Source organism: Gouania willdenowi, chromosome 8, assembly GCF_900634775.1.
Source record: "Gouania willdenowi chromosome 8, fGouWil2.1, whole genome shotgun sequence".
Taxonomy (NCBI): Eukaryota; Metazoa; Chordata; class Actinopteri; order Blenniiformes; family Gobiesocidae; genus Gouania; species Gouania willdenowi.
This window is the reverse complement of record NC_041051.1, coordinates 19,093,296-19,120,069: the sequence shown is the minus strand read 5'-3', so window position 1 is coordinate 19,120,069 and position 26,774 is coordinate 19,093,296. Positions and strand designations below refer to the sequence as shown.

The 26,774-nt window shown below is 36.8% G+C and overlaps 2 protein-coding genes across 4 annotated transcripts in view; both read left to right on the top strand.

Annotated features, from left to right (window-relative positions):
* gper1 (G protein-coupled estrogen receptor 1) lies at positions 1-1,050 on the top strand. Its single transcript, XM_028455050.1, has one exon. It carries the CDS (start codon positions 1-3, stop codon positions 1,048-1,050), a length of 1,050 nt encoding a protein of 349 aa, XP_028310851.1.
* Positions 1,051-8,002: 6,952 nt separating this feature from the next.
* The window catches only part of unkl (unk like zinc finger), a 53,961-nt gene continuing 35,189 nt past the window's right edge, over positions 8,003-26,774 (top strand). The window contains exons 1-16 of one of the 3 annotated variants that reach the window (XM_028455472.1): positions 8,003-8,107; positions 10,675-10,884; positions 14,614-14,790; positions 15,274-15,407; positions 15,517-15,652; positions 17,306-17,423; positions 17,546-17,630; positions 17,731-17,897; positions 18,194-18,406; positions 18,926-18,976; positions 19,073-19,250; positions 20,396-20,485; positions 20,568-20,804; positions 21,753-21,919; positions 22,774-23,031; positions 23,209-26,301. In XM_028455472.1, coding sequence (XP_028311273.1) covers positions 8,043-8,107; positions 10,675-10,884; positions 14,614-14,790; positions 15,274-15,407; positions 15,517-15,652; positions 17,306-17,423; positions 17,546-17,630; positions 17,731-17,897; positions 18,194-18,406; positions 18,926-18,976; positions 19,073-19,250; positions 20,396-20,485; positions 20,568-20,804; positions 21,753-21,919; positions 22,774-23,031; positions 23,209-23,361 — 2,439 coding nt within the window. In that variant the 5' untranslated portion in view covers positions 8,003-8,042 and the 3' untranslated portion in view covers positions 23,362-26,301. Of the gene's footprint in view, positions 8,108-10,437; positions 10,484-10,674; positions 10,885-14,613; positions 14,791-15,273; positions 15,408-15,516; positions 15,653-17,305; positions 17,424-17,545; positions 17,631-17,730; positions 17,898-18,193; positions 18,407-18,925; positions 18,977-19,072; positions 19,251-20,395; positions 20,486-20,567; positions 20,805-21,752; positions 21,920-22,773; positions 26,302-26,774 lie in introns of those variants that run through there. The other 2 variants (XM_028455471.1, XM_028455469.1) reach the window with 2 other exon arrangements.

The following is a 26,774-nucleotide window of genomic DNA, read 5'->3' as shown; positions in this document are numbered from 1 at the left end:
ATGGAAGGGCTCTGGATATACAATACCAGTACAGAACAACTCAACACTACTGATGAGTTCAACACAACAGATTTCAGTGAAAACTCAGACCGATATCAGTCTTACATTATTGGCCTCTTCTTGTCCTGCCTCTACACTATCCTCCTTTTTCCTATTGGGATTATTGGTAACATCTTGATTTTGGTGGTGAACCTGAACCACAGAGATAAGATGACCATCCCTGACCTCTACTTCATCAACCTAGCCGTCGCTGACCTGATTCTGGTGGCAGACTCCCTCATTGAGGTCTTCAATTTAAATGAGAAGTATTATGACTATGCTGTGCTCTGCACCTTTATGTCGCTTTTCCTGCAGGTCAACATGTACAGCAGCATTTTTTTCCTCACATGGATGAGCATCGACCGATACATCGCTTTGGCTAGCTCGGTGAGCAGCAGTCCTCTGAGGACTATGCAACATGCCAAGCTCAGCTGTGGCCTCATCTGGATGGCCTCCATTCTGGCCACACTCCTCCCTTTCACCATCGTGCAGACACAGCACAGAGGAGAGCTGCATTTCTGTTTCGCCAACGTCTCTGAGATCCAGTGGCTAGAAGTGACCATTGGCTTTTTGGTGCCTTTCTCCATTATTGGTCTCTGTTACTCGCTAATTGGGCGAATCCTCATGAGGTCCCAGAAACATCGCGGGTTGTGGCCACGGCGACAGAAGGCCCTGCGAATGATTGTGGTGGTGGTTTTGGTTTTCTTCATCTGTTGGCTGCCAGAAAACGTCTTCATCAGTATCCAGCTGCTGCAGGGCACGGCTGACCCATCGCAGAGAGCCGTGACCACCCTCTGGCATGATTTCCCACTCACGGGCCACATCGTAAACCTGGCAGCTTTTTCGAACAGCTGCCTGAACCCTATTATCTACAGTTTTCTAGGAGAGACCTTCAGGTACAAGCTGCGTCTGTTCATAAAACAGAAGGCCAGCTGGTCAGTTGTTAACCGCTTCTGCCAACATGGTCTGGATTTGCACCTCCCTGTTAGGGGCGAAGTGTCTGAGGTGTGACTTTTATGCAAGAGATAATCTTGGTGGGATAAACCATGCATATTTACTTTGATCAGTTTTCAGCAGTAGTTGTACCATTGTTCCAGTTGACCTGCTCACTTTCTGAACAAAAAAAGACAAAAGCATCAATAGAACATATACCGAAACTGAGTGTGTTTTCTTTCAAAGTCCACAATCAATAATACATCAACGCGTTTCATTCTTCCATGCACTTGTTCTTGATGACTGACTTTGGTCTTTTATTGTGAAAAGGAGAGACATTAAAAACTACTGATTAGAACAGCCAAAGGGCCATGCTGGAATATAATTCAGAAGTGTGACAGAGGAAAGGACAACTTTAAAACAGCCCGCAAGCAATATGGGATTATTGAGCCACAATTAATATTTTTAGGAGTAAAGGAAGTGCAGCATGAACACCCCCCTGCAATACAAACAGTATTATTACACCTGAATTTAACTTTTGACAACTTAAACATAAAAGTGTATCAATCATCAGATTCAAAACATTTTACAAAATTGTAAAACCTAAAGACGTCCCCTGTGACCCTCTCTTTACTTTGATCTCCTTTTGATGTTGGTGGTGTCAGGGTTTGTAATGCTGCCTCACAAACTGGGTTCAAGGCCTACTGGCCCTTGACTCTCTAGGTTGAATTTGGACATTGTTCCTAAGTATGCATGAGTAAGTGTACCTCTGGTTATATCGGGTTTCTTCCTACAATCTACAAACATTTATGTTTGGTTCATAAGAGTTTATAATTACGCAGTAGGAATGACTGTGACTGAAAGAGCATTTGCTGTGCCATGTAAGGCTGTGTAATCAAAGTGTGTTGTATTTATTTTTGAAGCCGTATTGCTGGAGATTAGTGTCTGCCCTTTTTCTGTAGATTATTATTTAAAAAAAACTATAGGGCTGCTCGATTGTAGAAAAAATAATAATCACGATTATTTTAGTCATAATTGAAATCACGATTATTCAAATGAATATTTGTCTACCAAAAATTATTTATTTTGTGTACAAAAAACATAAAATATATTTTCCTCGTGTTGGCCTGCAGGCTAGCTTTGGCTTTGAAAGGGGTGGGGCGGAGGGGAGGAGCTTGCATTTGCGTGTATTAAACAACTCAAAGTTAGTATTAATAACATGTGCGTGCCAAGCTTTACGATTTGTAGATGTCCGAAATAGTGGGTTTGTTTTATTTAGCAAATAAAACCTATGTAAAATATATATATAATTTAATTTTTTTTAAGAATCGTTTTTTCTCGATTATGTTATTCTTGTAATCATTGGGTGTAATAATTGAAATTGTAATCGAATTTCGATTAATTGAGCAGCCCTACTAAACTACAAGGTTTTGAGTGACGTGCGCCGAGGCTGGACATCTTTTTTGTCTCTACCTACTATAAAATCTCCAAATAAAAACCTATGCTATGCTAACTACTTTCTCAATACTCACTATACCTATCTATTTGCAATTCTATTTGCCATAGATCGCAAAGTCTACTGTTGCTAGTTTTTATAAGAGGGGCGGAGCCAACAGCTGTGTTTTGTGACGTAAAGAAGCCACCAAAACGTCCCAAACCACCATTCTCAGCCAATAGCAAAATTTGCTTGTAGTTGCCAGATTTCAACCCAAAGAGGGCAGTCACTCTTACATCTTTACTAAAAAATGGGCCATATTGAAATACTTTGACTAAAATGTCAAGAGTTGGTCAAGAATCAATCCACAACACTACTTCATACCAAAATACATTTGTTTTCAGCAGAAGCATGTTGGGTTTAGTTACTCTTTAAGGTCCATTTACTTTTTTCAACACTTTAGGGGATTTCTGGCTCACAAAAGTTTGGAAAACACTGCTGAGAATGATAAGAAGGTACAGGGGGCCCATTTCAATTGGCTTTTAAAGTAAAATAACACCAAATTGTTGGAAGCATTAAAACAAGTCAACAAAGTGTCCACCAACTTGCAAATTTAATTCTACAAGTAAAGATGTTCTATTGTTCTACAGACTAAATACATACTGATTGATGCAAAATCATGATCAAGTCTTCAAGAACTGTATCGAAACGTTGACTTAGATTAAATCATACACAGGTGATTATTTTAAACATAGTTTTTTGTTGGATTTATATCCAAAAGCTGGTTTCTGGAAACTAAGAAATACTGTAAGGGAAAGTAAAGGTAATGCTTTTATTTTTTTAACACTGACTTATTATTGTCTTTAACTGTGACTTCCTGTTAGGAAGATGATGGAACAGAATGGGTGTTGTTCTGTCAAGAGGTTACAGGACAGAGTAAACACATCATTCACTTAGTCTTATTCTAAGGCTTCAGTGTGAGCCTTTGTGTTGAATGAAAGCTTCTGGCAGAAGGGAAACAGGCTCATGAACACAGCGATCATAGGTTAATATCATGTAGATTAACATGCTGTAATAATTTATGCTGTCATTAAGCTAATGAAAGCTCTCTTTAAGGTTTTTACAACTTCTTCACGTATAATCGATTGGAGCAGAGATTATAGATCATTTTATGGTTGGATTGCTCAGTCTCAAACTCAATAAACACCAGCATTTGTAACTGTTAATCCACACAACAATCTTAAATACAGTATCTTAAATAATGTATGGATTATGTTGAGAAAACATGAAAACAAAAAAAAGCAGGAGCATTTGTGTAGGGTTATAATAATAGGAGGAGTCTAAACCACAAACTGTTATTCCAGCTGTAAGAGTCCCTGCAGCCTGGGAAAGTAGTGCTGGGAAATGTTTCAGTAAATGTTTTTAGGAGTTTAAAAAAACATTCCTAAATTGTTGTAACTCACGGTAATGAAGTTGGTTTTCAACCATTTTTTGACAAGAGAAATGTCATTTTTTTTCCCAGTTTGTATAATCTGTATGCATTCTGTAACTAAGAATGTCTGCAGGTACATGTATATATTGTCCTGTAAACATCACTGGGCTCCGTCAGTGCCACAGAAGCACAAAAACAGGAAGGCGGGAGTAAAATCCAATGAGGCCTGTCAAGAATATTGATATAAATAAGCAGCAGCCTGACTTTAGAGCCAAGACCTGCTGTGATAAGCCCAGAGGAGAGGTGAAGTGCGTCTATACATCACACACACACACACACACACAGTACACATCTGGACCCACACCAGACACTGTGAGAATAGTCTGACAGGGAACTGTATGAACAGCTGAGCCTGCTCACTGAGGCTAAAGGTTTGTGCTAGCTGGCGTCACAGAGGACAAAGGGTGTGACTTTTCCCCATGGCTAACATCCAGTTCTGCCTCCGGGTGATGCTGCACTGGAGCTTCTCAGGAAAAGAAAAGAAACATTTGGATAATCTAACATAAATACTCACAGATTTGTTTGGTCTGTACAAGTTTTTTTTTTTTTTTTGTGCTGGTTAAAACTTTTTCAATGGAGACAAATAAGGAAAACCTTTCTTTGTTAGAACTGTGGTTCTCAAAAGAGGACAAGTGTATCCAGGAGGTATATAGATTTATATGGATATATCTATATTGTAAAAATTATACAATTAATCAGTTGTTCCCAAACTGGCGGCCGCGGGGGGTGCACATTTTATGTTATTTTTATATGTTATGAAGAAAAATAGAAGTTTTATCATAATTCATCAACTTTTTTCTGTAGGGTATCAAATTTAAAGAATTAATTAAAATTCATTCGAAATTAATAGGGTTTTCCTCTATTTTTGGGGTATCTTGGTTACAGAACAGGGTCAAAGTATTACAACCTTGTTTGTTTCATGTACCACTTAAAGCTGCAATTTGTAACTTTTTTTTTGCATCATTTGGTCAAAAACCCATAATCATCTTTGAGCATACTGTATGTGTTCTGAGAGGACAGTGAAGCTATACTCCTTCTCCTGGCTCTGCAAAATGACATTTATGAATCCAGGAGCATGACGCTGGACTTTAGCCCATCAGAGATCTTTCTACAAACACGTGTGCTCCATGAGCTGTTTTTTTATGTTACTATGAAGTCGAGGGTCGTTCAGGTACCCTAGGTAGTAAAAGTGTAATGACGGACGTCTCAGCAGAAGTCTGACAGCGTTAGACACAACAGTTACACAACAGTTACACAGCAAATCAAGAGGAAAAAGACCCAGTGCCTGTGGAGGGCCCGCCCCACACACACAAAGGTGTCAGAGAGAGAGAGTGATAACAGACGAGTGTAAACCAAGATAAGCTTTTTCAAGATGAATTCATTCTATAGTCTGAAAGTGGAGTGATGGTTGTCAGTCCGCTCACAGCGGCAGTCAGCAGGGATCACAGCCGCCTTTCTGAGCTCTCTGACGGGGAGGAGCTGACGGCAGCAGCCGCGTTGCCTTGGACAGTAACTAGAGTGATATGTGCATTCATAGAGTCTCTAAAACACCAGGAAAATCTCTGATAACAGAAAATAAAATCCATACATATGTCACTAGTCTATATTGGGAAAAAGTCGCTAAAAGCAGTCGGAAAATATATTGTAAGGGAGGTTCAGTTTCGGTTTTGGTTTCAAAAGGATTCTACAAACTGCAGCTTTAATCATGCAATGAGTACCCACTTATTGTTAGGTTGGGTTATTGGAAAGCTCCTCAGAACCCTCTCTCCTTAGTCCTGTTTTGTGTTGTGAGCATAGGGTCACTGGCTTCACTATGTTTGTGTTGGTATAAATACATTACATACACCTTGTTTATTCAAAGTGCATTATTGCCAAGTTGAATTAACCTATCAAGGATCAACTATAACTAAAATAGCCCAAATAAATATTCATTATGGTCAATGGGGAAATTTGGATAACCATTTGTTTGCCTAACACACAAATACAAGGCTAAAATCAAGATGAGGCTTTTACCGTTGAGTCTATACAAAGGCGTTGAACACAATTGAACTGTGGTAGGGGAGTAGGTGGAGCAGGTCAAAGTAATTACAACTGAACAGTCCGGGGTTGATGCATAATCATGAGGCAAAGCACACGGTGGACTGGTGACAGCTGAATAATAGATTAGAAGTATAATTGCATTTGTACATTAAAATCCTTTATGGAAAAAAGAAGCAGCGCACAGCAAATTACTTCCCAGAGACAAAAAAAGGGAACGAGATGTTCACATGCTTTAGATCTAGTGTCAGACCAATCAAATTGCCTAATGTCTTACACACCCGTTTCAAAAATATAAAATAAAAAACCCTTACCATTGTGCAAATTTAAATCAGTAGTTGACTATAGAACCCCGTAATGGTGCTGTTTGCCTTTATTGTAAAAGTAAATCAACGTCTATGAGGCACGTACTTATCAGATTTAGTTTGTTTGTCTATTAAATGAACATCTTTACTCTGAGAATTAGCTTTATTCTAAGCAAATATAACCAAAGGCAACAGAACTGTCTAGATTTAAGCACTTTTTGTTTCAGTGCAACATTATTTGCACAAAGCAGCAACATTGAAAGCACAATTTACAGGCATGTGATAAGTATTTAAGAAAATACATTCCTCACACAATCCCTGATGTTCAGTCACGCAGCTTCTCTTGAAAATAGTCACCGATGGAATCCTTTTAGCAACTTTCTCATCACTGCCTATGTTTTAACGACTGAACACAGTTTGTGTTTGAAAATGATGATTGAATGACTCCAGTTTTACTATGAGACATTCATTGTTTTTGGATGAAAATACAAATAATTATTACACAAAAATGTTCCTTATTCTTTAAAGTGCATATCAGAATGAAGGAACTCTGGTTAGAGGGATTTAATAGATGGAAATCAAAATTAGAATTTAGTATTGTGAAACTTTGCACTTTGTAACAAACAAAGAGAAAATTTTTGGTTTCATCCCTCTCTTCTCTCCCTCTTTTTCTTTTCTTCAGGAGTCCTGGCTTTGGATTTGTAGCTCCTTGTCCAACTTGGATTACCATTACTCATATTATCTCTATATCCAGTTCTTTACTTTCTAAAACTTTCTCTAACCTCAACCAATACAGCTAGGTGTCTCTACCCTTTAGTCTCACTTTCTTGATGTTTCTTCTTTTGAAAATGATGCTTTTCTCTTATTTTGCTTTTGAAACTGTAGGTTTTTGTTATAATTACACCTTTTTAATTAAGAGCAACTTTGATCCCACAGTGGGGAACTTTACTGTCATGATAGCTCAGATAAAGTGCAAGAAAAACAAAAAGACAAAAGAACAACAGAAGAAATAGACACAGAAAATCGAAAAGACACCCGAAAAATAGTGCAATGAAGGAGATAAAATAGGACAATACAAAAATAGAAGCTACATATAAACAGAAAATATGAATAGAAAAATAAAACAAAAAGTATAAAGAATATAGATATATATCATTATCCTAAAGGAATATAGATATATAGGTACATCTAAAAAAAAAAAAAAAAATAGAATATCATGAAAAGAGTGAAATATTCTGATTTAATTTTCCAACAGGACTTGCCACCTGCCCACACTGCCAAAAGTACCAAAAACTGGTTCAATGATATCCTGAATCTTTTTTTTTATTGATCTTATGTAATATTCTAATTTTACTAAACACTGAATTTTGGATTTTCACTATCTGTAAGCCACAATCATCAAAATTTCAAGAAATAAAGGCTTGAAATATTTCACTCTATGTGTCATGAGCCTATATCATATATGGGTTTGACTTTCTGAAATGAGTGACAAAAAATATTGAACATTTTTATGACATTAGTATATCTTGAGGACGTTTTTATGCATGTGTTCTTTTTTAAAAAAAAAAAAAAAAAAAAAGCAGACATCAAACTGTCTTTGTCTATTATGGGTAAATGTTAATTTTCTACTGTGATCGATGGTCTGTGTTTGTTTGTTTTTTGTGTGTGCTTTTTTTAATGTATTGAATGCAGTCTCTTTTACACCCTCTTGCGGTCTTTTTGGGTACTACAGCCCCGACGTGCATGCTTGCAAGCGAGCAACAGATCTCGGCGCATGCGCAATGCATTGTTTTGACTGAAAATGCCGTCGGTTTCGAAAACGGCGGCCAATGCGTCTCCTCAAACTGAGAAACCTACCCACTATACGTGAGTATCGCTGCCGCACAGACACATCAACACAATTGTCGGTCGCTGGAAACGCAGCCCGCGGCCCCGCGTGTCTGCATTTCCCGCATTCCTCCAGTGCTGTGCGTGTGTAGAAAACATGGAGCTTTTTCCTGGCTTTGTGACTGCCTGACGCGTTCTACACAGCGCACACACACACATACACTTCACGCGCCTAACAGCTGCACACACTTAAAACCTCCGTACTGACGTAGCACTGTCTGTCCGGATCTACCAACACGGTTTACGCTCACGTTTAGTGGCTCGTTGTGCCTTCAACTTGGTGTGCTAAAAGATTAGCCAGGAACACGCTAGCCTGCCTGCTTGTAAATAGCTCGGCCTTATTTTGAGTCTCTCTCTCTTGCTACGCACATTTATTGGCGTACGTACCAAGGCAGTGAGACGATCTTACGGGGGAATCAATGCGCATTTTGCGTTGAGAATACGGAGCTAACGTCAGTGACCTGAAATATGTAGCAGGGCTGCAGCGAAAACACCAAACTTTGTTGTGTTTTTTTTCTGCATTTTCACCAGAGATGAGACGATATTCAAAGTTAACTATATGGGGTGATATTATTGGAAAGGGATACAGACGAAAAGAAATGCAGTTTGAAAAATAACCACACTTTCATTTGAATACTTGCATATAACCAGGGTTGGGATGAATTGTGATTGATGAGATAGTTATAATCGTAATCTAAATAATTTGTTGCTGTTGTACTCATAATTGAATTGTAATTAAGTTCAGATAATTGACTTTGTAATTGTAAATGAAAATTTTATGAAAACAATGAATTAAATTAGTATAGGAGGTATGTATTCATATTGACATTAACAGGAGTTCCACAGTGTGTATGGTAAAATGAATGGGATGTATATTTTGTGTGTGTGTGTGTGTGTGTGTATATATATATATATATATATATATATATATATATATATATATATATATATATATATATATATATATATATATATATATATATATATTAGTTGCCAGAACATCACCAAAATGTAATCAACATTTCCCGAAAATTTCAGCAAAATCCGTTCATAACTTTTTAAGTTATCGTGTACAGACAGACAGCGTCGTACTGCATTAGCATTAGGATAAAATAGAGCACTGACGATGACGTCACTGTTGATGACATCAGTTTGAACATTCTTGGAACACCGATGACGTCACTGTCGACGACATCATCAGTAGAACATTCTGATTGGAACTCTGATGACATCATCAAGTGTTCTAACAGGAGTTCCACAGTGTGGATTGGTCATTTCAAGTTGGTTTTAAATTGTTTTTGGTATGACCAAATGACTCCAAATTTACAGATGCACTCACTTGGGATATTTGGAAACCGTTGACAAAGTTTCAGGTTGATCAGACACTGCGTCGGGGGGGGGGGTATTCGCTCCACATGCACACAGACGTTCCTTGCAAACAAGAGGAATCATGTTACAGTTTTATGTGTTACACATGCAAAGTTGACATTCAATAAAATATGTTTCATATCAAGTTTACTTTTTTTTTTTTTTTTTAATTTAGGGCTATACTGACAGAAAAAAGTCTCAGACACCAACAGTTTTAATATCAATATTTCATTGATTAGGACACCTAACAAGGTAATCAAGAGATAAAAAAAAAAAAAAAAAATTAAATGATAGATATTGGTTCTGTATTTTACAGCTGTTTTTAAGACATGGGTCAACTGACCTGTTATCATAGGAGATGCTAACAGAAGAGGAAAGTTGTGTTTTATGGGCTTATTTATTTCAGGATCAGTAATTGTGATGAATTGTAATTGAACTTTACTAATTGAGAACATAATTGTAATTTACTTTAAGGGGGGAAATAATGATTGTAATTTTAATTCAAATAGGAAAAACATGTTGGTCACTATAATTATAATTGAGTTGTAATTGAACTTGGATAATTGAAGACGTAATTGTAATTGAAAAATGTAATTGACCCCAAACCTGCATATAACCTATTAAACTGAAGTGAATTTGAAGAATGAAATAAACAAGTACCACCCTGCGAATAGATTGCATAAACAGAGACCGATAATTTGTGTCAGTCTGAAATTAAACTCAAATCATTTCGTCATCACCCTGACATTCTTCAAAACAATATTACTATCTCTGCAATGTGCATGAACTTTGCATTACAAGTATTTTATTTTCTTAAACACCAAACTAGAACAGCTTATACAGCCCAGGTTTAAGATATGGACATGTTCTTTTTGAATAGAATATTAGCATGTCTGTTTCTGGCAGCCATTGAGACCTTTGGACATTTATGTCTCCTGCAGTTGAAACAACATGCTCACTTGGGACAGATGTAGCAGGGATGGAAAGGTATGCTTAAACCCCGCCCCTTCACACTTTGCAATATTGCGATACCACTTGTACAATCTACGATTAAACTTGTGACGTTTTAACATTGCGATATCTTGTTGCACGATATTTAATCCCACCCTTAGTTGTCGCACATTCCCTCACACATGCACGCGTTGTGTTTGTGTGTCTGTGTGTATTGGTTCTCTCAGGTATTTGAAGGAGTTTAGGACTGAGCAGTGCCCGTTGTTCCTCCAGCACAAGTGCACGCAGCACAGACCCTTTACGTGCTTTCACTGGCATTTTCTCAACCAGCGACGAAGGCGACCAATAAGAAGGAGAGACGGCACTTTTAACTACAGCCCAGACGTGTACTGCACCAAGTATGACGAGACCACAGGCATCTGCCCGGATGGAGATGAGTGAGTACTGCTTTTAATCACATGGTGCCATGAAGTAGCAGCTAGTTAGTTTTTTATCCCCCGTCACAAAGTGTGGAAGGGGGATATAGGTTTGAGCTTAAAATAGGATAGCCAAATTTGGTGTGTGGCTTCAGGGTATCAATACCTTGATGAAGTTTGAAAATGAGAAGCGCGCATTTATTTTTTCCGGAGTTATTGCCCTTGGTTTGTTTTTTTAATCTGTTCAAGGTATCTTCATAGGGGACAGCTTTTCTTAGAAACTGTGTAAGATAGGATAACCGAATTCAATGTGTAGCTTCAGAGTATCAATATCTTGATGGAGTTCGAAAATAAGAAGCGCGGAATTATTTTTTCCGGAGGTTTTGCCCTTGTTCTGTTTTTTTCTTGGAAGCCGTTTAAGACAGTTAGTAATTTTATATTCTGATGTGATAATATTTACATTATTAATACATACGTTAACTATTTATAAACATTTAAGTTTGCATTTAGGACATTTAGGAAGAGGTTGTGAGTTATAATGACAACCAAGCTGGCGGGGGACGTTGATAACTGTTTTCTTGTTTTATTTATTTTTTAATCCACGAGCCAAGTCAAAACAGCTCAATATCTCTGCCCTAAAAATAACATTAAAACCACAAAACAGGCAAGTATGTACATGAAACCAACGAACCACAATAATATGAATGTGTGTCAATCACTGTTTCAGTTTCTGTTTTGCTGCAGTGCTGTGAAACCTTGAGTGCAGTCAGTGTTTTCATTTCTACTCCTACATCAGTTGTTTTGATTCCACAGTTTAATTACTTTTATAAAAGTAATTCCAAAATAAGGTTGTTCACAAACATGAAAATATGTTAAAGCAACACCAGCCGTGCCAGGATGTAATGCAGAGATGGGCAACGTCCACACAGCGGTGGCCACAAAAATATGTTTGTTTGATCGAAGGGCGGCATTATCAACATTCATGTCAGCATTTAAAATAATGACCGATCTGAGCATTAACACAGGATACAACAAGGAGTTATTTTGCATGTTTTTTGTGCATTTTTGTTGTGCTTTTTTCCTATAAAATATATGTTTTTTGGAATCATTGTGTATTTATGTTGTTATTTTGCATTTTTTGGAGTAATGTTTGTGTATTTATGTTGTCAATTGACTTATTTGTTGGTATTGAGTCATTTTTTGTGTTTTTCTTGTCTTTTTGTCTACTTTTGTTTTAATTTTCTGTAATTTTGTATGTTTTTTTTGAGTCATTTTGTTATTTTGTTTTGTGTTTTTTGGCATAATTTTGTCTATTACTGTTGTCTTTTTTTTAATTTTTCTAGTAGTTTTGTGTGTTTTTGGAGTATTTTCTTGTCTTTTACAATGTTTTCCTGCAATGTTGTTATTATATGTATTTTTTCACATGTTCTTGCTTTTTTTTTTTTAAATGTATTTTTATGTCATTTTGTATGTTTACTTTGGGGGCCACATAAAATTAGACCGAGGGCCGTTTGTGGCCCACGGGCCGCCAGTTGCCTATGTCTGCTGTAATGCATTACATTAAGCGTTTCTATGGTAAGTGGACTCCACTTATTTAGTGCGTATATGGTTGGTCTATTTATAGAATTCTAGATGTATAACTTTTATTTATACTGGTAGTTGCATACAGACAACTAGGTATTATTCTGAAGAACCTGCTTTTCACAAATGCATTAATTATTTAAAATATTTAACAGTTGCAGATAGACAAGTTCAGTGCAGCAGCAAAAAAAAAAAAAAAAGTAAAAAGAATCCAAGCAAGTCTAAACCATGTCTCTACAAATAGGGAAATAATAATTAAAAAAAAACATCTTGTCTTAAAACCATCAAAATGGTTGTATTTTGTGATTAAACAGCAGCAAGCAATGCAATATGCATTATTACTATACATTTTTATTTATTATGTTTTAGTGTATATATAAGTGCTTTAAGTCATGTTCCGTCATCAAAACAAGCAAAACTCTGACAATGATTATGAAAATGATTCAGTGCAGCTCACTGGGGCTTTTGAAAGTATTCTATTTATTTTTTTTAGCAACTATAGTTTACAATAGTGAATGAAAAATAACCAGTATTTCTTGCTTTGTATGTTTCAGTATTTAATAAAACGGCAGATACTGGCTCTGCATTTCATTTCTTTTGTATTCTGTGGCCACTAATGGAGCCTTACTAAATAGATTGTACCAAATAATTGTTTTTGAAAAGGTTTATGATTCTCTTCTTAAAAAGAAATGTCCCTTTTATAAAAGCAGGCATCAATATCATGGCTATTTTACAACATTTACTATTATTGTTGTTATTATTTCCTACTATTTATGCACTTTTGCATGACTGAAGTTAGACAAATGGAAGCCTTTAATAGAGTGCAAATGAGGCAAAGAATTTTTACTAACAACTACGTTCCTCGCAATTCCTACCTCACTAATGGAAGCTATTTTTGTATGACCTTATGTGTTGCTATAGCAACTATTGCAACTCTAGAAAGGGAAAGATGCTTTGTTCACGATGGAGATGGTCTGCACTGTATATTTCTTGAGGCTGGGCTGGTTTGACAGCTCTGCAATAGCATTAAAAGCCTGCATTAGAAAATAAAATTGATCTTTCATCATCGATTGTAAATTTTTAATAAATCAGAAGGTTTCATTTACGTGAAACATGCTGACCCACTTCAAGTATCTTCTGTGATGATGATTGGTCTTGAACATTGTAGACTTGTTTTTGTTGTTTTGTCAGATAGGACACATCAATTACAAATGATTTTCTTTTGGTATCTTCATAAATTAAAATTGAATGGTGTAAGTTTTTAAGTCAATTAAAAGCACTGTGCCAATAATTACGTTTTCGATCATATTTTTCTGTAAGTTTTGTGTCCTTCAAATAAACACAGGTCACAAATTAAATGTTCACACACAAACAAGCAGATTTTAATGTTGCATTTAATGTATTTTTATATTACATGAATGTTTATTATATATATATATATATATATATATATATATATTTTAAATGTATTCTAAAAAGAATTCAGATAAAATAAAATAAGTTTTTGAATTTAAAAGAAGAAGAGTTAGAATGGCCCAAAAATGACAGGGCGATGATTTGTGAAATTGTAAAGCTCATTGAGTTCTTTTTTTTTACCCAATAATCATAAAGTAATCAGCCTTAAAAGCAAATGATTATATTATTGCGGAATGAAATGTAGACTTTGGGTTGTTTTACAGAGGTTAGGAGGAGTTAAAAAATGTATCTTTTTATAGGAAGCACAACTTAGCTATCAATAGAAACACTAACAAAGACATATATACAGTTTTAAAGAATATTTTAAGAGCATTCCTTATAAAAACACATTTTTATTATCAATAGACGTTCACACAAAAACAAGAAAAGGTGTTTTCTTTTGTTGTTGCATATTACCTCAGCACCTTACCACACTAATTCTCCTTTATGTCTGTTTCCTTTTCCCTAAAGCCTCTTATGCCAATTTAATGATCCAAACTCTATACAGGGTGAATATTTCACAGGCATTGAATGGTACATATGGGTCCTCCAGAATATTAACTCCTGGTGATGCCTCATTAAGTTGGTAGAATCATCACAATCAACCAGTAGTTGTCTGCTGTGTCAACTACACAAGTGTTGCAGTCCTTTCTGTTGTGAACCATGTGATATTGAAGGTAGAATGTCTAAATGTTGTATTTTTTTGTTGTGTAGTTGTCCTTACTTACACCGGACCACTGGGGACACAGAGCGCAAGTACCATCTACGATATTACAAGACCGGCACTTGTATTCATGAGACGGATGCTCGAGGGCATTGTGTGAAGAATGGACTCCACTGTGCTTTTGCTCACGGGCCACATGATCTCCGACCTCCAGTTTATGATATCAGGTGACAAGACAAGCAAATACTGGTTCAATTAGCCCTGCCTAAGTGTTTGTATACTCTCCAAAATGTAATCGGCTGGTTTTAGACCATAGTTTAGACTTTGTTGTTTTAAAGAATGAAGTGAAATGAGATCCATTTTAATAAACCCCTGAAATAATTTCTCAAAATCTCAATTAGTTTTGTTGTTTGTTAGGCTTTTTGTCTTTGGGAGAGCAAAATAGCTAGAATATGTTAATTTTGACACATATAGTTAACCAAAAGACAATCAACAATTATGCAAAGGATTAGAAAAACAAATTAGTCACATAAGTCAGTATTTTGGCAGGATAATTCATTCAATGTGTTATTTTCAAAGATGATTTTGAAAGAAACCACTTTTTTGTTGTGTCTCTGAAGTTTTTTGTTAATTGCGTTCATAGATTCATTACACATTTTGCATAAAATGAGTAACAAACGTTTGTCCTTTTTAAAAATCCCTTTGGACAGAGAGATTCAAGCACAAGAAGCCCTGCAAAATGGCCAGTTGGGATCTGGGGAAGGTATTCCTGATTTGCAGCCTGGTGTTTTAGCCAGCCAAGCTATGATTGAGAAAACTTTGACAGAAGACCCTCGGTGGCAGGGTGAGCAACACCAGCAGCATTATTGGCATTTACAACATGTATACCAATAGTTTTTCTCTGTGAAGGTGAAGTAAGAAGCTATTTACAAATTTGTTTTTTATTTCTGCAGATACCAACTTTGTTTTAGCAAATTACAAAACAGACCAGTGTACTAAGCCACCAAGACTATGCAGACAAGGGTATGCATGCCCTCACTACCACAACAGTCGAGATCGAAGGAGAAATCCAAGAAAATTCAAGTATAGGTGAGTGATATATATATTTATATACACACACTGAACAAAAATACAACACTTTTGTTTTTGCTCCCATTTTTCATGAGTTGAACTCAAATATCTAAAACATTATCTATTTACACAAAATACCTATTTTTCTAAAATATTGTTCAAAAATCTGTGTTAGTGAGCACTTCTTCTTTGCGAGAGAATCCATCCCACCTCACAGGTGTGGCATATCAAGATGCTGATTAGACAGTATGATTATTGCACAGGTGTGCCTCAAGGTGGCCACAATAAAAGGCCACTCTAAAAATGTTCAGTTTTGCTTTATTGGGGGGAGTCTGGGGGGGATCAGAAAACCAGTCAGTATCTGGTGCGCCGATCATTTCACTCCCGCAGTGCAACACATCTCCTTGGCATAGAGTTGATCAGGTTGGTCTACTCTTCTTCAATGGCTGTGCAAAGTTGCTGGATATTGGCAGGAACTGGAACACACTGTGGTGTTAAGAGCATCCCAAACATGCTCAATAGGCGACATGTCCAGTGAGTATGCTGGTCATTCAAGAACTGGGATGATTTCAGCTTCCAGGAATAGTGTACAAATCCATGCAACATGGGGCTGTGCATTATCATGCTGCAACATGAGGTGAATGCCACAACAATGGGCCTCAGGATCTCGTCATGGTATAATGCCAATCAATAAAATGCATCTGTGTTTGTTGTCCATAACATACGCCTGCCCATACCATAACTCCACCACCACCATGGGCCACTTGATCCCCAACGTTGACATCAGCAAACCGCTGACCCACACGACGCCACACGCTGCCTCCCATCTGCCCTGAAAAGTGAAAAGCGGGATTCATCCATGAAGACAACACCTCTCCAACGCGCCAGACGGCATCGAATGTGAGCATTTGTCGACTCAAGTTGGTTACGACGACGAACTGCAGTCAGGTCGAGACCCCGATGAGGACGACGAGCATGCAGATGAGCTTCCCTGAGACGGTTTTTGATAGTTTGTGCAGAAATTCTTTGGTTATGCAAACCGATTGTTGCAGCAGCTGTCCGGGTGGCTGGTCTCAGACCATCATGGGGGTGAACATGCTGGGTGTGGAGGTCCTGGTCTGGTGTGGTTACAGGTGGTCTGCGGTTGTGAGGCCAGCTGGATGTATTGCCCAATTCCCTGAAACACCTTTGGAGATGGCTTATGGTAGAGAAATGAACAGCTCTGGTAGACATACGTGCAGTCAGCATGCCATATGCACGCTTCCTCAGAACTTGCAACATGTGGCATTGTGCTGTGTGATTAAACTGAACATTTTTAGAGTGGCCTTTTATTGTGGCCAGCTTAAGACACACCTGTGCAATAATCATGCTGTCTAATCAACATCTTGATATGCCACACCTGTGAGGTGGGATGGATTATCTCTGCAAAGGAGAAGTTTCTCACTAACACAGATTTAGACAGATTTGTGAATAATAATTGTGAGAGAAAGTTTTTTTGTGTTTATAGAAAATGTTTTACATCTTTCAGTTCAGCTCATGAAAAATGGGAGCAAAAAAAATGTTGCGTTTATGTTTTTGTTCAGTGTATATATACTGTACATATATTTGTTTAGAGGTAAATTCGTTTAGCAAGGAGGGATATATGAAATGTGTTGATTGTTTTAAATGCAGGTCAACTCCGTGTCCTAATGTGAAACATGGTGATGAGTGGGGTGAGCCGTCCAAGTGTGACAGTGGAGACAGTTGCCAGTACTGTCATTCTCGTACAGAACAGCAGTTTCACCCAGAGGTAAGTGAAAAATCTCATCGATCATTTCTGCACACTGTAGCTTTGTTTAAACAAAAAAAACAGTTTTCAGACTTATCGTAGTTTTGTCTTGTTAACGTGTAATTTCTTTATTTTAATCCAAGATCTACAAGTCTACTAAGTGCAACGATATGCGTCAAACTGGGTATTGTCCCAGAGGGCCCTTCTGTGCGTTCGCCCATGTAGAACGTAAGCAAACATTTACGATCACTTTCCTCGTATAAAATGTCAATGTGTTTCTGCTGCTCGAGCACTTTTTTTAATAGATTGCAATTGTTTTCCAACCCAGGAATCCCTTCTACAGAAGAGGCAATGAGCTCATTGCTGACAGTGATACAATCAAGTTCCCAGTCCCAGCTGGGCTCTCAGCAGTATTCAGAGTGTCCAATCCCTGAGTGGAGCAGTGGAGGAAACTCCAACAGCAGCGCAACTAGTAGCAACGGACAAGTAGGAAGTGTATGTTTTTTGTGTTTGGATGCTTTTGATGTTAAATCAGTGTCTTTTCACCTTGATTTCTTTTACACTTTCAATTTTTTGTTTACATTGTGTCACCTCATTCATGGGTACGACCGTGTTTAGAGAAAGCAATATTTATAAAAGGATCCTGTTAAAGCAAATTAGTTAGATTTCTTTACTTCAGATAAACTGTAACCACTGGCATCCCCCCTTACCTCTGATTCCGATTCCTGGATTGTTCACTTTGTCATATTCTGAACTCTTTACTTAAGACCATGTGCACTTCTCTTTCTCAGGTTTCATGTTCTAATAGCTCAACTGTTGCGCCAAGCTCAGGATGTGACAGTTTGTTATTCCCTGTGGGATCCATCAGCAGGCCCAAATCCTTAACTAGTAGTAGTTTATGTTCAGACTCCACCACATCCAGTGTCTCGTCTCTGACGTCAAACTATCCAAAAGCTCCGGGCTATGAACGTGAGGATCATGTACACAGACTGTTCTCTGAAGAGGTTAGAACAAAATAAAACACACGCTTAATGAGTTTATTTCAATTTATTATTTCATATGTTTGTCTTTCATGATTTTTTTCTGCCATATTTGATCCATTTCAGCTGTTTTTTTTTTCTATTATTTCATTTCTTTTGTGTCAACGATACGATGATAAGCGACCATAAAATATTTGGACTGTAAAGGCTTTATCCGTTCTAAGAAAGCCCCTTCTTCCAATCTTTTTCACTGGTTGGTATTTTTTATAGTGGAAATGCTTCAAAGGATTCCATTGGATTCCATTGAATATTTACTGTAGAATTCGACCCCGTAGCTGTAAAATATTATTTATTCAGTGCACAGTACACATTAATGCAACCAGTCGAGACAAATGATCCGTTGGCTGTTTGGATAGTGATTGGAAGTCATTCAGTGGATACGTACTTAAACAAACTGTCACAAAGAGAGCAAACATTTACATATGCCAGCCTTTAAACTCATAAATCAAAGATAATAATTTACTGTATTTTTTTAATTTGCAGATTAAAAACAAGGGACTGTTGGATCATAGGTTTTTGGACCAAGATAAACAGGTGTGTGTGTGTGTTAGTGTTACTACATGGTAACATAATGACAATTGAATTATATTAGGATTTATTTTGAAATGAAAACTCCTTCCTTGATTCCAGGCACACAACACTGTGTTTTCTGCGGTGAACCCTTTGGCCACCAGCTTTACATCTAGTATAACGTCAAGCTTGGCCTCCAGTATTGGCTCAGACAGTTCTTCACCCACCACCTTATCTACGATGAATGCAAAAGCCACTCCTTTCTACCCAGGGAGCAACACAGTGGAGTCAGTCATAGGTGAGTATACGTGTAAACAGCTTTGTTCCACAAGCTTTAAGAATGCTGAACAGCTGATCAAAATATGCACACACTGCACCTTAACCTAATTTTAGGTTACTTAGGTTTTAGTTTCAGTATTTGTCATTTGCTTTTAATCTCAGCATTTGAAATTATTATTCACAAGGTCACTTTAACTGCTGTTTTCCACATGCACTCTGGCTGCTATATACTATTTAACTAACTTTTTAACTATAACAATGTCTTATGGATGTGTGTGTGTGTGTATGTGTACCAGGGTTGGGGTCAATCACATTTCTCAGTTAGAATTACGTTTTTAATTATCTATGTTCATTTACTATTCAATTACGATTACATCAGTTTTTCCAAATACAATTAAATTGCAATTAATTTTTATCCTCTGACCATCAATCACAATTACGATCTCAATTACTAAAGTTCAATTTTAATTAATTACAATTACTGAGCCTGAAATAAATACCCGAATAAAAGTTAACCTTCCTCTTGTGTTAACTTTCAGTTAGCATCTATTATAATAATGGGTCCTGAATCAGCTGTAAAATATACTAAAAATAAACGTCTATCTATTGATTACCTTGTTGGGCTTCTTAATCAATGAAATGTTAGGTTTTAATATTTTTTTTGTGTCAGTATACCCCTCGATTTCTTTTTTTTTTAATGGTAAAATGTGGGTGAGCTTGATATGAAACATTTTAATAATTGTTAACTTCATATGTGTAGAACTGTACATAATAATGTGACATGGTTCCCCAGTTTTTGTCAAATTATAATTGACATTTTTTATAGAATTTTCATGGCATTTACAATTACAAAGTGAATTATCCGAACTCAATTACAATTTCATTACAACTACGACGGCAACAGATTTTTCAAATCACAATTAAAATTCTAATTACGCCATAATTGTAATTATCAATTGCAATTATAATTGACCCTATCCCTGATGTGTAGTATGGGAGATGTGTATGTTTTTAACTGGATCCTAGAGAAACGTTCTCTCATCTTGTCTGCACTACTATGTATGGTTGGCAAAATGACAATAAAGCTTGATTTGATTATGATTTGAAAGCTCTGGCTGTCATTTTTCTGTGTGTGTGCTGAGATTTTGGTTTCTCTATCATCAGGATCTGCGCTGGACCTTAATTTTAGTGATATCAATGTTGCGTCTCTTGAAAAGGAGTTGGAGGAGCAAGACAGTAATGTTGGACTGACAAGTAAGGGCGTGTCCATGATGTCACTTGTTGTTAAATCCAGTGGCTTTTTATGTGTTTTTAATCTGTACACACACCTCTTTAGGTCAGAGGGTGCTCAGCGGATCTGCTCCTGTTAACATTCCTGGCTCATTGGCACGATCATCCTCCCTAAATTCCTCGTCATCGCTCTCCACCTCCCCGCTGAGCTCTCTTTCCCAGTCGTTGTCACAGTCTCTGCTTTTAGGGACGGTTAACCAGCAAAATCACCCTTCCACGTTGTTAGCCAAGCAAGAGCACGGCCTTCTGGGAACCCCAACCTCCTCTTCCCAGAACTCACTGGGTAAGCTGAAAGCATCTGACAATGGCATAAATCAATATGCTGGATGTAGTTCAAAGATTGTTTGAAGTATGAGATGCGGTTAAGCTGAGAGAAGGGCCTAGATCAGGGGTCACCAACACATGAGCCACTAGAGCACTAGTCACCAATGAGCTCCGTCTAAAAGGTCATTTACTTTCCAGGCTTCAAACTCACAAAGAGAAATACAGCCGTAGTCAGTGTCTTACTAGAGCTAAGTAGAGTTTTTATTACCAGTAAATTAACCTTCTTTAAATGTATATTTTCACTTAAACATTGTGACAAAAGTATCACACATATATATTATATTTGGATGTTTTTAAAAAAGTTTAATAACAACTTACATACAGTAATTGTTGAATTGTATAAACATGTTTTCATTAGTTAAAAGTAGTTAGTGGCTAGTAAAATAGGAGCATGATGGTTTCCAGTGGTCATTTGAAAAGGAATCAATTGCATGAATTGAGTTGATTAAAGTGTTAAAGATCACGTTTTTCCAACCTTTTTAAGTTCATGCTTGTCATGCTTATTTATTTCTCCCTGTGATTAAAGTAAAAGATTCAAGATTCAAAGTGTTTGTCATGTGCACAGTAAGGAAACATGTTTCCCTGTGCAATGGAATTCTTACTTTGCTGTCCACACTGGATGCCATGAAGAAAAACAAACAAATTTGAAACAAAGAACAAAACAAAGAAAATCTAATTCTAATAACGATAATTTAAAATGTAATAGATATATATCTACAAAGTAGAAAAGATAGAAAAAACAAATGTAAAGTGAATTGTGCAGTAACTTTGAAGTAACTTGTGGTTTCAGAAAGGTTGGTGACCCCTGGCCTAGATAAATTAATGTGGGGATGAAATACGATGTCTCTTCCTGTTTAAACGTGTTTCCAACATATTAACTTTTTACTGTATTGCACCCATCATCTAGGGTTGAACGGTGGAGCTAACAAAATATGGGACTTTGTAAGTGGCAGCTTTTCCCCAAGCCCGTCCCCAGTTTTCAGCAGCGCTGACTTGGCTCGTCTTTTTCGAGATCTGGACGAAGCAAAGAGGAAGATCAAACAGTGGGAGGAGGCGTGGCGTCAGATCAAACAAGTCAGTGTGACATCCTCTGATACGCTGAGATAGGGTGGGCGATATGGACCAAAAATATTTTTCCACAATTGGCAATGAATGATTTGAATTTTTTTCTTAAAGGAAAAACTGGGTCAATGTCAGTTTTGGGTCAATTTTAATTGTAACTGCATAATTTATGATTAATTACAATTATGGTGGAATTATAATTAAAATTGGAATTGGAAAAAAGCTGTTTATATTATAATCATATTTGAAATGTAATTGAGTTCAGATAATTGACTTTGTAATTGTAATTCTATGGAATTTCATGAAAATTCTATTAAAACTGTCAATTACAATCTAAATAAACGCAAACCTAGGGAACCATGTTACAGTTCTATAGCTTACACATACGTAGTTAACAATTATTAAAATGTGTTTCAGATCAACTTTTCCCACTACCTGACAGTTCTCTTCAAGATCATTTTACCATTTAAAAAAATGTAATTTGAGGGGTATACTGACCAAAAATATGAATACCAAGATATTAATTGATTACAAAGCCTTACTAAATAACCAAGAGCAGCACAATATCAATGTTTTGTGCCACTTTTGGCTTTTCCTCATATTAGGGATGAAATATGAGCCAATTCTGTAGTGGGGCTTCTTTTAGGGCCGTTTTTAAAGCACTGACCCATCCACTACTGCCCTTTTAAGATGGTCACAGGTGGGGCCACATGAGAGAAAATATGTTTTAGTCTATAGTGTAATTTTTCTCTTTCGCCTAATATAGAAAACTCAATATATCGCCCAGGTCTACACTGAGCTGTAACTGTTAGTGCTCCTTTCCCTCAAACGTGTACGTTTGTCATTCTTTGTACTGTATGTTTCAGGCCTGCGAGGCTTGCCAGAAAGAAGCTCATGAAGCAAAGGAGCAGGCGAAGACGTCCGAGGCTGAAAGACAAGCGGCAGAACATAAGTGGGAAGAAACGGAGCGAAAGCTGAAGGAGCTGCAGGGGGACTTTGATGTGCTCTGTCGCACCTCTGGTACACCTCTTCTACGTAGCTACGGCGAGCTGGACAAGCTCCCCTTGTCCAAACTTCATTCCCTCCAGAGTCAGCTGCGTAATGACTTAGACCTTATAGACAGGGTAAGAAAGTCCAGATCTCACACGGCATTTCATTTGTAGCTGCTGCTCAGTTTATTAAAACCTCCATTTAGCTCCGCACTAATCATCCAATGCTCTTATTTAAAAAAAAAAAAACAAAACAAAGTTTGCATGAAGTAAAGTTGCAGCTGATACTCGCTCTTCTTTCACCCCCAACAGGTAATTTATCAGCTTCAGTCAAAGATATGTATAGATTGCCAAAAGCATGATCGTTGCATCGTTCTACAGCCTTGCCAACATTATGTACTATGTAAGCGCTGTGCACCCAGTAAAGCAGAATATTCTTACTGTAGAACCAAGATATTGAAGTAATGATGTACACTTATTCAGAGGTACTATTCAAAGTATAGCTCTTTGGTAGAAAACCTACTACTAGATATCCCATTTTCTAAATGACAATGTCTGTTTCATATCGCGATGAAAGACTTAGGCAGAACACTATGTCTGACTGAGATAGTATTATGAATCCGAATGTGTGTGAGGGATTTGACTGTTGTAGTTTTTGCTCATTTTATGTGCACATTATATCAGGCAGGCAAGCAGCTTTATGTGCAGTCGCAAAAGAACAAGGAAACAGCCCTGAGTGACTAAACCATTGATCCCAAATGAAGAATAATGTTTTCCCATAAACGTACCCAAGGCAGCCACTATATTTCTAATAAGTTTGCATCACCACACTGGCACTCAGCATGCACAGTAAACACAAAAGTACTTTTTACAACTATTGGCATTACAACTGCATTTCAAGAAAGGAGATGTTTCTGTGTAGTAATTGTGTGAGAGTTGTAATGGATGCACTTAAAGTTGCAGCAGGAAAAAAAAAAAAACCACATTCATGTCGTTTCAGCACTAACGTTTCAGAGAAATGTGAATGAATATTTTTTTAAATGATGTACCAGACCCGCTGTGAAACCCATTTGCTCACGTTCACTGTGATTCATTATTTTACGGCTTTACTCACCAGAGTTACCGTGAACAAGGACTTCATTTTCCCTGGCTTATATTAGCAAATGCCTCCAGGAAGTAAAGGTTAAAGACCTTTTTGCACAAAACTGCTTCCAAATATGCTCTAACAGTTTTTGTATTTGGCTTTTTTTTTTTTTTTTTTAAAATAGGTTGGTCATGAATGAGAAACAACTCACTGGAAGTCAATGTTGCAAAATATATCGCTGGGAAAGAAAGATGGTATTCTAAAAGTGTTCATCATAAAATGGGCAAAACTCGCAACAAGCAAAATATATTTAATTAAAGAGGAATACATGCCAATTAAAGCATTTCATAAGATTTCCGGTGCCCCATTTACATCACATTTTTATATTTAAACCAGCACTTAATCGATTGGTGTATCCTCAAACAGCAGGGTGACAGGTTTCTCTCTGTGCAGCAACTTTGCAGTGTTCCTCTTTAAATAAAGCCCCTGACGCATTTCCTTATTGCCACCAGTCAAGCATTAATTTTGACCAACGTTTCATAAAATAGTTTATTTCTTATTTAAAAGCACTTTGTTTATCTGGGAATTTCTTAAAGGAAATTTAGAAATTAGCTTTAAGTTGCTTCGTAGGTATTCTTTTTGTCTCTTTTTAGATTTATATTTGCTTTATTTACATAAGATAATGTCTGAAGCTTTTGTGTGTACTGTGAAACAATTTGAATAGTTCATGTTTCCTGTTGTAAAATTGTGGCATGGTTCTGAGGAGAAAAAAAAAAACACAAAAAAAAAAAAAAGAGTTCGTAGAGAAATACTTAATAGTTTCTACTTTCATAGTTAGATTTTTAAAATTCAATCAAATAAGTGCTAATTTGAACTGCATTTTAGGCATAACCAGCAGTTATTATATCAGTAAGGCACATGCTCCATGTTAAGGCTTTTATTCAATCGCGTACCTTTTTGTTTTGTAGAAGTTTATTTAGCCTATTAATTAGATAAGCATGTATTGAATTTGCTAAAAGCCTGACGTGGTGATTTTTTTGCAGGAATCTAGCCACTTAATCTTGTCTAGAACATATCGGCCTCTAACTCTGAAGTGCCTTGCCTTAGCCGAAAAAGGTTGTGTGTAAAGACATCAGCAAATGCAAGTAGTTTAAGCTTGTGCACAGGTTCCTGTAAATGATGTATTTAGTTGTGTCTCGTATGTGTAAATATGAGTATATGCCCTTGTATTTGGCCAAATTCCATTAAGTATTTCTGTGGAAGATAATTGAAGACGAGCTTTGTCGGTGCCTGAGTCCTGACTCCGCCCTTAGAAATGACCCTCTGTGCTCTCCCCTAGTGACCCCCCCCAAACTCATCCCTCTGTTGTGGTGCTCTCATGGTGCAGCTTCACTCTTTGAAATTAGGTTTTTCAATTCACGGTTTGGGCTTTGCAGTGACAGGAGAGAGAATGGATTACGGTAACTTGAGTTTGGTGTGGTGAATATGAAGAAATTGATGAATAACTCAGAGTAGAATTGACTGTATAGGGTTGGTTCGTAGATTCATTTAACTAAAATGACCTTCTACTGTGTGTAAAAAAAAAAAAATAACCACGTTAGCATTGCTTTAAGGCCGTAGAAAATCATATATCTCCAGGTACCCTTTTTTTTGTTTTTGCTACTAAAATCAGAGGAAAGACATTGTTTACATTCAAATTACAACCTAAGCAGCTCAGAGGAATGATATTAAAGCAGCAGTTATGCTATTTTAGAGTTTTCATAGCTATAGAAAGCGTAAAAGGCAGGCGCATCTGTTATTGCATGTTATGCGATATACTCACCAGCTCGAGGGAAAAGAGATAATTACAAATTTTAAAAATAAAATGTCTGCACTGTCACACTGCCAGAATATTTTTATTGGTTAATTTTAGTGTCGCCGAGGCTTAAAAACATCTGCAAGCTTTGCTGATTCTGGAAAAGGTGTTAATGTAGTTTTTTTGTAATACATTTAGATGTTTGAATGTCGTTGTGCGTCCATAGCTCAGACTACATAAACTATCTAGCTTCACACATTTGCTCTTTGATTGAATATTTCATTTGTAAATTGATTTGATTCTGAATATTTAGTTTTAGTTTTTTTTTTTTTTTTTTTTAATAAATCCCTTGGGATGATGTCATGGGCCTTTACTACTGTAGATTGTCTATTTGTCAGTAGGAGGTAAAGTGCAGCTAATTCACAGGGTCCTCTGGTATGTTCTGTTTTGCCTGTGAAGCAAACTAAATTCATGATGTCGAGTGTAAAAATCTAAAACAAAAAAAAATAAACAAAAAGCAACCAAAGTAGTGCTTAATAGCTGTCTAAATATTTATATTAAAGGGAGAATTCAGATAAGTGTTGAACAGAGCAGCCTGGACTGTGAGGCTAATCTTGGCGATTTGTTTGGGGGAGTTTTTCTCTAAAATTAAGCTTAGTGGAACATCTTTCTTTTATAGTAACTTTCCAAGATTTTTTGGACAAAACCCACTTTTTTTTTCCAGTTTAACCAAAGACTTTTTGAGTTTTATTGTTTAGTTTTTATTCCAGTGGGAAACAAAGATTGATCATTGGAAATCATAAATCACCTAGAACCTTAAATCAATTCATGACCAGAAACCTATGGCAGCATTTTTCTATCTAAGGTAAGTGGTTGATTAAAAAACGCTTTAGTCAAATCCCTGTTTTTTTTCCCTCTCCAGATTCCAAATTTGTGTTTACATTGACTTTGTGTTGAATTACCATTGGCATTATGGCAGATTGTGCATTACTGGCAAGC

What these genes read in the sequence shown, in the direction of transcription:
- gper1 (XM_028455050.1), top strand. Translation starts at nt 1, where the DNA reads ATGGAAGGGCTCTGGATATACAATACCAGTACAGAACAACTCAACACT.